Source organism: Erythrolamprus reginae, chromosome 3, assembly GCF_031021105.1.
Source record: "Erythrolamprus reginae isolate rEryReg1 chromosome 3, rEryReg1.hap1, whole genome shotgun sequence".
In the NCBI taxonomy this organism is placed as follows: domain Eukaryota; kingdom Metazoa; phylum Chordata; class Lepidosauria; order Squamata; family Dipsadidae; genus Erythrolamprus; species Erythrolamprus reginae.
In genome coordinates, this window is record NC_091952.1 from 9453924 (window position 1) to 9467734 (window position 13811).

The 13811-nt window shown below is 40.4% G+C and overlaps 1 protein-coding gene across 1 annotated transcript in view; it reads right to left on the reverse strand.

Annotated features, from left to right (window-relative positions):
* Positions 1 to 13811, reverse strand: part of COL20A1 (collagen type XX alpha 1 chain) — a 198750-nt gene that overhangs the window by 129883 nt on the left and 55056 nt on the right. The window contains exon 17 of the mRNA XM_070744283.1: positions 9012 to 9144. Within this exon, the coding sequence (XP_070600384.1) occupies positions 9012 to 9144 (133 nt within the window). The remainder of the gene's footprint in view (positions 1 to 9011; positions 9145 to 13811) is intronic.

The following is a 13811-nucleotide window of genomic DNA, read 5'->3' on the forward strand; positions in this document are numbered from 1 at the left end:
GGAAGTGCAGAGCCCTTATCACTTTCACTGTCACTCTCAGATGCCAGGAATGCCTCGCTCCTCCACAGTCTCTGCATCCTCTGCGTACATAATTATTTGCTCAGGATGCGAACGAACCATCACGCCACTCTTTTGAAGACAGCAAAGTCCACATTTTGGACAGAGAGGACCACTGGTTTGAAAGAGGGATCAAAGAGGCCATTTATATAAAAATTGAACAGGGATATGACCTCATTTATCTCCTGTCTACAACATCATCCTTTCAGCAGTTCCACACCCACTTGCACTACTCACGTGACCCTGAAGATACAGGCAAATCTTCAAGTGGCCTCCAGTAGATCTACCCAACCACGTTTTCATCTATTCTAACAAATGGAATAAACCAAAGACCTACAGCAAAAGGGTTTGATTCTCATCCATGTTAATGTAGGAAGGTTAGAAAACTATGTAGTGCATGGTTTGATCCAAGCTAACTCATTTCCCGATGAAAACATAACAGGAAGTAGAAAAGGATGAGATTATTTATTTATTTATTATTTATTTATTTATTTATTTATTTATTTATTTTGTCCATTACAAATTGAAAGTTAAAGAGAATAAAAACGTGTAGTAGTGAATATTAGGGAAGGGATAGAAGAAGAGATATGAGAATAGAATACATCAATGAAGGGTAGAGGAAGGATATATGGATGGGAGAAAGGATATATAAAATATAGAAGAGACAATTGGACAGGGGACGGAAGGCACACTAGTGCACTTATGCTTGACCCTTACTGACCTCTAAGGAATCTGGAGAAGTCAACTGTGGAAAGTCTAAGGGAAAAATGTTGGGGGTTGGGGGTTGACACCACGGAGTCTGGTAATGAGTTCCACGCTTCGACAACTCGATTGCTAAAGTCATATTTTTTACAGTCAAGTTTGGAGCGGTTGATATTAAGTTTGAACCTGTTGTGTGCTCTTGTGTTATTGCGGTTGAAGCTGTTGTTGACAGGCAGGATGTTGCAGCATATGATCTTGTGGGCAATACTTAGATCATGAAGTTCTAAGCTTTCTAGACCCAGGATTGTAAGTCTATTTTCGTAGGGTATTCTGTTTCGAGTCGTGGAGTGAAGGGCTCTTCTGGTGAAGTATCATTGGACCTTTTCTCTGCACAATTGGCACTAGAATATCCATGGGGGAGAATGCCTAGTTGCTAAGGCATTCTTGCTCTAAAACTTTAATCACTCAGAGAAATCTAACAAAAGAGAGCCAGTCTGGTCTAGTAGTTAAGGCATCAGGCCAAAACCAGGAGGTGGTGAGTTCTAGTCCTGCCTTTGACATGAAATCCAGCTGGATGACTGCGGGGTCAATCACCAAGGGACCATGAGTTCTACTCCCACCTTAGGCAGGAAAGCTGGCTGGGCCAATCACCAGGAGACTATGACTTCTAGTCCTGCCTGAGACACGGAAACCAATTGGGTAACCTGGGGCCAATCACAAGGAGATTGTGAGTTCTAATCCTACTTTAGGCCTGAAAGCCAGTTGGGTGGCTTTGGGCCAGACCCTCCAGCCTACCTCCCAGGATTGTTGTTGCTATGGGGAAAATAAGAGGACAAAGGAAAAATAGGTATGCTCACCATTTTGGAAAAGGTCTAAATAAATAAAAAGAGGGAGAATCAGAAATTTTATCAGTTCCCTAGAACCCCCTCCACAGTGAACCTCATCAAAAATGCACAGCAAAGAATGTTCTTTCTGCGCCAGCTCAGGAAGCTCAAACTACCCAAGGAGCTGCTGATCCAGTTCTACAGAGGAATCATTGAGTCTGTCATCTGCACCTCTATAACTGTCTGGTTTGGTGCTGCAACCCAACAGGACCGACACAGACTTCAGAGGAGAATCAGAACTGCAGAAAAAGCAATTGCTGCCAACCTGCCTTCCATTGAAGACCTGTATACTGCACGAGTCAAAAAGAGGGCGGGGAAAATATTTACTGACCCCTCACATCCTGGACACAAACTGTTTCAACTCCTACCCTCAAAACGTCGCTACAGAGCTCTGCACACCAAGACAACTAGACCCAAGAACAGTTTTTTCCCAAACGCCATCACTCTACTAAACAAATAATTCCCTCAACACTGTCAGACTTTCTACTAAATCTGCACTTCTATTCTACTAGTTTTTCTCATCATTCCTTTCACCCATTTCCTCCCATGTTGACTGTATGACTGTAACTTGTTGCTTATATCCTAAGATTTTTATTAATGTTGCTTCTTCATTGCTTATTTGACCCCTATGACAATCATTAAGTGTTCTACCACATGATTCTTGACAAATGTATATTTTATTTTATGTACGCTGAGAGCATATGCACCAAGACAAATTCCTTGTGTGTCCAATCACACTTGGCCAATAAAAATTCTATTCTATTCTATAATTAATTTCATCCCATTGCAGCCATGTTGAACTAGCCTTGGACAAGCTTCACTTTTAATGAGCAACTTCAAAAACCATGTTTTCTCCTGGAAGAAACCAATTAAAAAATGGAATTATACTACCTACTGTCAAGAGTCAGGTTTTTAGAATAATTCTATATGTTAACCCTGAAGCTGACCTGGCCGAAGCCATTTTGGAGGCTTTGATGTTGCCACACTGGAGCTGAGGGATAGGGAGGAGGGATTTGAGATAGCTCGGATTTTGTAGCCAAAACAAAATACTTTCTCTTGAGAACCAAGGTCATTCTCACACTTGGTCAGAGGAAGGCAGAGTGATGTCACCAGACAACCAGACAACAGCGTGATTGGACCATGTGACTGTCAAACTATTTACAAAGTTTGCATTACTATTATAATTAATCTTCTCATTATTACTATCACCTATCTCCTCTCATGTATGACTGCATAACTGTAACTTTGTTGCTTGCATCCTTACGATTTATATGTGTTTTGGTTGTTTATTTGTACCCTATGATGCTCATTAAGTGTTGAACCTCATGATTCCTGACAAATGTATCTTTTCTTTTATGTACACTGAGAACATATGCATCACAACAAATTATGTATGTGTCCAATCACACTCAGCCAATAAAGATCTCTATTCTATTCTATTCTATTCGATTCGATTCGATTCTACCTGCCTTGGCATTTTCCTTGCTATGGGTCTATTACTTGGAACCTGACACCATAAAAATATTTTGCATTATAATTCTGAAAGGAATATTTATTTTTATTTATTTATTTATTTATTTATTCTTTGTCCAATATACAATACATATGGAGGAGAATAGACATTAAGTAATATATATAAAAATAGTAAGTAAAAAAGAAGAGAAGTAGATGGGAGGGAGAGAATATATATGATATATGAGATTTGGAAAGACAATTGGACAGGGGACGTTAGGCACATCAGTGCACTTATGTATGCCCCTTACTGGCCTCTTAGGAACCTGGAGAGGTCAATCGTGGAGAGTCTAAGGGAGAAATGTTGGGGGTTGGGAGTTGACACTATTGAGTCCGGTAAAGAGTTCCATGCTTCGACAACTCATTGTTAAAGTCATATTTTTTACAGTCAAGTTGTCACGCTGAGAATTGCCAGCCACCAGAGACATTCAGTAGTTAAAGAGTTAATGTGTGTTTTCCCTCTGATCACACCCCCTCATACATCACTCCCACAATTCATATCTTTTCCTACATGTCAAATCCGCCTGCTTACGTCACAGGCATTCCAATCTATTCTCCATTCTGTTTCAGCCATGTTCCGTTAGGCTGCTTGATAAAGTGTCGCTCCTGGCACAATGTATTTCTTCTTACTTTCTAAATAAAGTTTGTTTTTATTTTGATTCCTGTCTGCCGAGACTCATTAAAATTCCATCCATCCCAACACAAGTTTGGAGTGGTTAATATTAAGTTTGAATCCTTCCATCCTACACCATTCAGTCAGAACTGAAGGAGATTCTTGGACGAGAATCAAAACAGCTTCAAGGAAAAAATAAAGAAACTTGAGTTGCCTTTTATATAAAAAAAGCACCTTTGGGATAACCATGAACTGGATGGTTGAGAATCTCTATTAAACAATTCTGTAAAAACTTTTCACCCAATCCTGGGCAGACTCTCCGCCATTTTTCAAAGGCTTCCCAAACAGAAGTTGACAATGCGGAAGTGTGTGTTGTTGTTTTCTTTGTTATGGCCAACAGTTTTACTGGGAATTGACAATCACAGAGCTACAAATCAGGATTTCGTTCAGCTGAAAGGGGGCAAAGGGTTTCTGTGGTGTGGTTTGAATTGCTGGGATGTCCTTCGAAGGAGAAAAGAATAATCATTTTGAGATATAAAACTGTAATTTATGGCTTGTTGAATGTTCTCTTTCGACAGAAGCAAAATACACACTTTAGCTGAATAAAATCAAAATCAGATGGCTAGAGGCTAAAACATATACAGAGTGGCTGCTGGAATTGGGTGCATCTAGTTTAATGAAAAGAAGGACAAGGAGAGACATGATAGCAGTGTTCCAATATCTCGGGGTTGCCACAAAGGAGTCAAGCTATTCTCCAAAGTACCTGAGGGCAGAACAAGAAGCAATGGGTGGAAACTAATCAAGGAGAGAAGCAACTTAGAGCAAAGGAGAAATTTCCTGACAGTGAGAACAATTAATCAGTGGAACTGCTTGCCTCCAGATGTTCTCGGTACTCAACAATGGAAGTTTTCAAAAAGAGTTTGGACAACCATGTGTCTGAAATAGTATAGGGTTGGACTAGAAGACCTCCAAGGTCCCTTCCAACTCTTTTTATTCTGTTAAAATAACCTTTGCTAGTCATAAATAGCACTTTGTTAACAGCATCTACAATAAAATGAAACACTAAATGAACTTAGTATCTACTAGGCAAGAAGAGAACAACTGATTTTTTTTTACATTTTAAAAACTTGGCTTTTTAAACAGGAATGTGTAGACTTTCTATAGTCAATCTACCAGTCTGCCTGCCTGCCTCATATCTCTCTCTCTCTCTCTCTCTCTCTTTCTCTCTCTCTCTCTCTCTCTCTATCTATCTATCTATCTATCTATCTGTCTATCTATCTATACCTGCCTACCTACCTACCTACCTACCTACATACATACATACATACATATCTACCTACATATCTACATCTGTCTGTCTGTCTGTCTGTCTGTCTGTCTGTCTGCAGGGTTTTCATACCACAGCAATGATACGATTTTAAGTGATATGGATTTCTTCCAAAAAGCAGATAAATATTTTGCAATTTTGTTTCCTACAATCCTGAACATTTGAGCAGAATATCCTTTTTTTTGCCTTCCAAACCTTTCCCCTATAGGTACAGATGAAAACCCTAGAATGAGGGTTGGAAGGGACCTCGGAGGTCATGTAGTCCACCCCTTTCTTAGTGCAGGCATTCGCTATACAAGCCCCAACAGGAAAATCCATTTACTGTAAAAAAAAACCTCCTCTGCTCTTTTAAGTAAACTAGACAGCATCTTACACTCAGGAAAACAGCTTGGCTTGAATCTCCTTCCTTTAATTCGGTCTTTAATTTCAATTTCATTTCACTGGAGTAACTATTGTCTCTCCTGGAATTTACAGGGGCTGATTTGGTGAACTGGAGCTGTCTTGGATTATGGGTTGTTGGTTCTGGAACAGCTCCTTATGTCAGGTTCACCAAAAAACTGGGGGGAAGAAGGGAGTTAAGCCTATTAAATGGACGATATTTCATGTCCTGCCAGAAAACCAATTAGCCAGGAGCTATTAATTAAGAAAGAAGGATTTTTCCCAGCCTCACCGCCTTATAAAAACAAGGCGCAGTCTCCGCTGTGTGATAGAAACTGTCTGGCAACCGTCCTATGATTTCTGCAAAAATCCTTTGGTGAAGGGTAAAGCCAAACCTTTGTACACAATCATCTGCTTGTATTTCTCTGATCGAGGATCAAAGGACCATTGCAGTTGAAATGTCTTTTTATAATGGCATTCCTGGAGCTTCCATCACTATTGTCAGGCATGAGCAAGCAGAATCACTTGTGTATAATTCCTGCTTTTTCTCTAAAGCTGTTTTCTTCTTTGTTTTCTCCTTGAAGACATTTTCCCATCTCATTTTGAGAAGCTTCTTCAGTTCTGATTGAAGAACTGTGTCAGAACTGAAAACACTGTCAAGGTTCCAAGTTTCCAAGACAGATACTGTTCTGTCGGGCTCTCTGGCAGACTCCTCCCGAAAATTCACAGGTACAAATTTCAGACACACACACGTTTGAAAATTCAAAACAATGTTCTTTATAAAGAAAATTCACTTAAGCCAAGCCCTCTTTTTGTATAGCAAAGAGCACTCATCTCCAAACAAACTGGTAATTTGTACAAGTCCCTTATCAGTTCTGTGATACTTAGCTTGCAGCTGTGAGGCAATTCACAGTCCTTCTTCTTTCACAAAGTGAAACACACTTTGCCCTGGTTTAGTATCAAAGCGGGAAACATCAGCACACAAAAAGTCAAAGTCAGCAAAGCAGTCAGGAAACACAGCGATCAGATAATCCTCCACAATGGCCAAACCCATAGGCTGCTATTTATAGCAGCTTCTCTAATTACCACAGCCCCACCCAACCACAGGTGGCCTCATTTTCCTTGATAATAATCTCTCAGTTGTTGTTGCCTATGCATCGCTCTCCGCATGCGTGGCTGTATCATTAACTCTTGTTCTGAATCCAAGGAGGAGCTAGATAATTGATCTCCTTCTGAGCTGTCTGCCACACTCTCCTCCTCCCTGTCACTCATGTCTTCTTGGTCAGAGGAGCCTTCGTCAGCAGATTCCACCGGGGGCAAAACAGGCCTGCAGCATGTGGATGTCTCCCCACATCCACAGTCCTTGGGGCAGGAGCTGGGGCAGAGCTAACCACAACAAACTGAAAACACTGTCAAGGTTCCAAGTTTCCAAGACAGATAAAAACTTAACAACAGATACAAACTTAAAGTAAACCGCTCCAAACTCGACTGCAGGAAATATGACTTTAGTAACCGAGTAGTTGGTACGTGGAACTCAATACCTGACTCTGTAGTTTCATCACCTAACCCCCAAAATTTTACCCTTACACTCTCCACTGTTGATCTCTCCCCATTCCTAAGGGGTCAATAAGGGGCATGCATAAGTGCACCAGAGTTTAATTTAATTTAATTTATTAGACTTGTATGCCACCCCTCTCCGCAGACTCAGGGCAGCTCACAACAAAATAGTGACAGTGCAGCAAATCTAATATTAAAAACATTCTAAAACCAACATTGGTTGTTTCCGTCCCCTGTCCTTTTGTTTCTCTTTTACTAGTTTCATGTATATAAATATTATTATATCTTTGTATACCACCAATATGTACTTGACAAAACAAACAAGTAAATAAAAATAAAGAAATGGATGGAAGGAGACTAAGAGGGAGGGAAGGAGAGGGAAGTGGAGAAGAGGAGAGGGGAGAGGAGGAGAGAAAAAGGGAGGAGAGGGAAGTAGAAGAAAGGAGAGAGGGAAATGGATGGAAGGAGAGGAGTAGGAGAGAGGGAAGGAGAGGGAAGTGGAGAAGAGGAGAGATGAGAGATGAGAGGAGAGAGGAGAGAGGAGGAAAGGGGAGGAGAGGGAAGGAGATACTGTATCGAGTCTTGGTCGCGACAACGTAAAAAAGATGTTGATATTCTGGAAACATTACAGAGAAAAACAATGACCAGTGTATGCACACCCCAGGAAGGTGGGTAGAGCCTCCTGCCACCAGCTCTACCGGTTCTAAGAACCGGTCAGAACCGAGAGCAAGCTAACAAGAGAGCTGAAAGACAATGTTGAAACAAAATACCATGAGATTTGGAAAGAATTTTACAAATGGGTGGAAAAATGGAAGCAGAAATAAAGCTGTATATAGAGAAATCATGTTTAATAAGTAGAAAAATATAATGTAAACTTCTGTTGAAACTCGATGTAAGAAATCATATAACAATTCAAAAGGTTTTACATAAAACTTTTTACTAAGTCTGCACTTCTATTTCTACTAGTTTTTTCTCATCATTCCTATCGCCCATTTCATCCCACTTAGGCCTATATGACTTTAATTTGTTGCTTGTATCCTTAACAGTTTTTCCCCGAACGCCATCACTCTGCTAAACAAATAATTCCCTCAACACTGTCAGACGTTTTACTAAATCTGCACTTCTATTTCTACTAGTTTTTCTCATCATTCCTATCATCCTTTTCCTCCCACTTAGGACTGTATAACTGTAACTTGTTTCTTGTATCATAAGATTTTTATTAATATTGATTGTTTCTTAATTGCTTATTTGGCCCCTATGACAATCATTAAGTGCTGTACCTCATGATTCTTGACAAATGTATCTTTTTCTCTTATGTACACTGAGAACATCTGCACCAAGACAAATTCCTTGTGTGTCCAATCACACTTGGCCAATAAAAAATTCTATTCTATTCTATTCTATTCTATTCTAATTTATTCCTATTGCAGTAAATGAGGTTGAATGTGTATAATTGTATAATTTTAGAAGAGCTGTGGGTGTGTCCATGTGTGTACATACACATATAATTTATATAGTAGATAATGTATATATTTGTGTGTCTGTATGTAATATATATGAACACATATGGCATATATACATAGAATTAATTAAATAGCATATTTGGATGTTCAGTAATAGTAAATAGATAGTGAAATTGTATCTCTTTGAGGGAAGGAGAGGCCAGGCACCCTAACCCTAACCCAAACCCTTGACGTGAGTGATGTTAAGTTGGCCACCTTTAAGCCAGTCACATGACCTTTACCCCATTCCCTCCCATCACATAATCATCAAGCCACTCCCACCTGGTCACATGGCCAGCAAGCCACACCACAAAATAAACCACGCCCACAGTGTGGTAGTAAAACTTTTTGCAGCCCTTCACTGGTGAGGACTATTGGGAGTATTTTCACAGCGTGGTTTTATGGCATGTAACAACTTTAAAAACAAGCCAACCCCAGCTGTTTAGATGATAGAAGTTTGTATTTCCCTGCTCACTTACAGATTCTGTGCCAAATGGAAACGGTATCGCTCTGGGCTCCGTCTTTGTAGTATGCCCAGATAGATATTTTATATTCGGTATTTTCTTTCAAACCAGGCAAAATGGAGGATGCCAAGTTCCCAGCAACGGATATCTGCAGGAAAAAAAACAAAGAGCACCAGCTGCATTTCCAGTTATTCTAAAAATCAAAATGGAAAAATAACATTAAAACAGTTAGAGTTACATAGAAACATAGAAACATAGAAGACTGACGGCAGAAAAAGACCTCATGGTCTATCTAGTCTGCCCTTATACTATTTCCTGTATTTTATCTTAGGATGGATATATGTTTATCCCAGGCATGTTTAAATTCAGTTACTGTGGATTTATCTACCACGTCTGCTGGAAGTTTGTTCCAAGGATCTACTACTCTTTCAGTAAAATAGTATTTTCTCATGTTGCTTTTGATCTTTCGTTGCTTTTAATCATCGACTTGGAACAATTCATTTTATCGACCTTTCAAAGTTACAACAAGCATCAGAAAAAAAAGGATTTATGGCCAGTCCTTGACATTACGACTGTGGGAAGCGCCCCGCCCCTCCTACATAAATTAAATACTTTGGGAAAATATTAAGAAGCAGAATATTATCTTTCCATAAAGGAGAAATGGGGAAATGTGCTCTTAAAGATGGAAAGTGTTGTGGTTGGCTCTAGCCCAGCTCCTGCCCCAAGGAATGTGGAGGTGGATGCAGGGGAAACATCAACATGTCATAGGTCTATTTTATTGCCAACAGAGGCAGGTAGTTCAATATCCTTGGACGAAGAAGAATGTGGGAGTGACTTGGAAGAGGGGGGCTTGGCACACAGCCCAGGAAGTCAATCTCCATTATCTTTGGTTGATTCAGATGTGGAAGTCTTCGACCCACGCAGGCGCAGAATTATGCATAGAAGAGACCAATTGAGGGCATATTACAGGAGATAAGAGAGGCCACCTGTGTTTGGGTGGGGCTCCAGTAATTATTTATTTATTTATTTATTTATTTATTTATTTATTTATTTATTTATTTATTTATTTGTTTGTTTGTTTGTTTGTTTGTTTGTTTGTTTGTTTGTTTGTTTGTTTATTTATTTATTTATTTATTTATTTATTTACTTATTTACTTACTTACTTACTTACTTACTTACTTACTTATTTATTTATTTATTTATTTATTTATTTTTTTATTTATTTATTTATTTATTTATTTATTTAGATTTGTATGCCGCCCCTCTCCGCAGACTGCTAATATAAATAGCAGCATGTGGGTTTGGCCGTTGTGGAAGATTATCTGATTGTTGTGCTTCAGGGCTGCCTTGCTGTCTCCGGACTTTGTTTGTTGATTTTTCATGACTTTGAAACCAAAGCAGAGCAAAGTGTGTGTGTGTGTTTCACTTCGTGGAAGAAGGGCTGTGATGTTTCTTCACAGCTGCAAGCTAAGTAGTTAAGGACTGATTAAGGGAATTGTACAGACTACCAGGTTGTTTTGGGATGAGTGCTCTTTGCAATACAAAAAGAGTGCTTAGTTTGTTTGTTTGTTTGTTTGTTTGTTGTTAGAGTTGAAAGGGACCATGCAGGTCATCAAATCCAACCCCCTGCCTGAGCAGGAATCCTAAAGTCCCCCAGCCAAGTGGCAGTCCAATCTCCTCTTGAAAGTGTCCAGAGTTGGGGAGTTCACAACCTCCGCAGGCAGGTTGTTCCACTGGTTGATCGCTCTGACCATCAGGAAGTTCTTCCTTACTTCTAGGTTGAATCTCTCCTTGGTCAGCTTCCAGCCGTTGTTCCTCGTCCGGCCCTCTGGTGCTCTGGAGAATAGAGTGGCCCCCTCCTCTCTGTGGCAACCCCTCATATACCTGTATACAGCTATCATGTCCCCTCTGGTCCTCCTTTTCTCTAGACTATCCATGCCCAGTTACCACAATCTCTCTTCATAAGTCTTGGTTTCAAGTCCCCTAATTTTGTGATAAAGAACATTGTTTTGAATTTTCAAATGTGTGTGTGTCTGAAATTTGTACCCTTGAATTTTCGGCAGGCTCCTACCAGAGAGCCCGGCAGAACAGAAACCAAACTCAGTCTTTCTTAATAGATGCCAGCAGATATTTTGTGCCTATTATGATTAAGATTGGGCCAGTCTATTTAGAAACAAAAGACCTTCAGCTCCAGCGGTGGGGTTCAAATTCACATTCTCCTCCACCCAAATTCTAAGAACAGGACATGAGCTTTTAGGACATCATAGGATTAGCCCACCGCCATTTAGCAAAAACCTCTTCATTGCTCAACCCTCCAGAACAGTTCAAACTTCAAAGTTACAGAAACCTGTTGTAGTATGTTTGCACCCATCCCTCTCCTAGAAGCAGGGGTGGGCTACTGCCCGGATTTGGAGGGGGGTGTAGTGGGGTAGTGAAAATGGAGCTGCACCCCAATTTGCACTGAAAGATGTTGAAAGAAAATGCATAAGCCACGGCCACAGTGTGGTAGTAAAAAAATTTGGTAGCCCTACACTGCCTAGAAGAATGAAATATAAAAGCTGCTGATCCAGTTCTACAGAGGAATCATTGAGTCTGTCATCTGCACCTCTATAACTGTCTGGTTTGGTTCTGCAACCCAACAAGACCAAGACAAACTTCAGAGGATAATCAGAACTGCAGAAAAAAACAATTGCTGCCAACCTGCCGTCCCTTGAGGACCTGTATACTGCATGATTCAAAAATGGAAAAAAAACCTGCAAAGACTTATGGCAGGGGTCCTCAAACTTGTCAACATTAAGACTTGTGGAGAATTCTGGGAGTTGAAGTCCACAAGTTTTAAAGTTGCCAAGTTTGAAGACCTCTGACTTAGGGCTTGGAAAACATTCTTCACAGAGAGAAAAAATAAAACAGCCTGCAAGGTAGGAACTGGGAAGATCGTTAGAAGCTAATGTTTTTGTGTTGTTTTGTGTATTGTGTTGATTTATGTATTTCAATAAAAGTTTAAAAAATAAAATGAAAACCAGCCTGCAAGGTAAGAGCTGGGAAGATTGTTAGAAGTTAGTTAGGGCTGGGTGGGGGGGGGGGGAAGCTACATTCAGAGTACAGTGGTACCTCGAGATACGAGTTTAATTCGTTCCGGACCTGGGCTCTTAAGTCGAGCAGCTCTTATCTCGAACGACTTTTCCCCATAGGAATTAATGTAAATAATTTTAATTGGTTCCAGCCCTCAAAAAACTCACAAAGTTAGTCTAAATTATGCAGAAAGACATGTTTTTAATGAAGAAATGTACATGTACATATAAATGAATAATGAAGTTTCTTTCACTTAACTTGTAAACTTTCTTAAACTTTTAAATTTACATATGTTCAACTTCTCTGCCACCCAATCCTGTAGGACAGAGGTCCCCAACCCTTTTTGCACCAGGGACCGGCTTTAAGCGATCAAGAGAGGAATGGGTGAATGAATGGACGGAGGGTGGAAGGAAGGAAGGAAAGAGGGAAGGGACAGGAACAGAGGAAGGAAGCAAGGAAACTTATGAAAGGGGAGAGTAAGAGAGGAATGAGTGAAGGGAGGGAGGGAAGAAGGTGGGAAGGAGAAAGAAAAGAAGAAATAGAGGAAGGGACGGTAAAAGAGAGAAAGAAAAAGAGCAAGAAAGAAAGAAAGAAAGAGAAAGAAAGAAAGAAAGAAAGAAAGAAAGAAAGGGGGAAGGGACAGGAACAGAGGAAGGAAGCAAGGAAACTTATGAAAGGGGAGAGTAAGAGAGGAATAAGGGAGGGAGGGAGGGAAGAAGGTGGGAAGGAGAAAGAAAAGAAGAAATAGAGGAAGGGAAGGTAAAAGAGAGAAAGAAAAAGAGCAAGAAAGAAAGCTGCAAGCACCCCCCCGAGCCCCCCAGGCCGGCTGCAACCTTTTAAAACACGCGCGCCGCTTCGCAGCTGTCTCCTGAAGCTGAACGCGGAAGTTAGCGTTTGGCTTCAGGAGACAGCTCCTTGGCGCTTGTATCTCGAATTTGGGCTTGTAAGTAGAACAAAAATATCTCTCCCCTCCCAGCTCTTATCTCGAGTTGCTCTTAAGTAGAGCAGCTCTTATGTTGGGGTTCCACTGTATAAGACGCACCCAAATTATCAGCCTCTTATACTCCAAAAAATACAGTATTTCATACTCAGAGCAAAATGATTTTCTAGATTTGCTTTGACATAGCAATAGCATTTAGACTTATATACCGCTGCATAATGCCTTTACACCTCTCTCTAAGCAGTTTACAGAATCAGCATATTGCTGTATAAGAGGTGCGTCTTACACTCTGAAAAATACGGTAGTTCTTTATTAGTATTAAAAAACAACGGCATCATGTCTTAATTGGGTCTTCCGTGGCAGTGTAAATTCAGACTGGAAACAATTTCAAAGGAAAGCAAACCCTTCCTGACAGGTAATTCTCCAATAAAAATCTAGAGCTGTCACTTTCACCAATCATTTCCTATGATTTGTTTGGCTAAAGACTGCAATCGATCCTTGGATGCTTTCCAGAGAGCGCATCAAATAAGCAGATGAAACAATATAAAGTATGTGTGTGTGTTGGGGGGAAATGTGTGGACGAATGGTACCCCCTACTCCACTCAACCTCAGCTCTGCAAATAGGATTGGCTGAAGGGGGTGGGGTTCCTATGAAACCTGCCCCCCGTCCCTGAGCAAATGCTTCTGTCTACACATCAGTGATGGGTTTCTATGGGTACGTTCAGGTACGCAGAACTGGTAGAAAAATGTTCAGGAACCCAGAACCGGTAGAAATTGTTTGATCCCCCCCCCTTTTCCCCCCT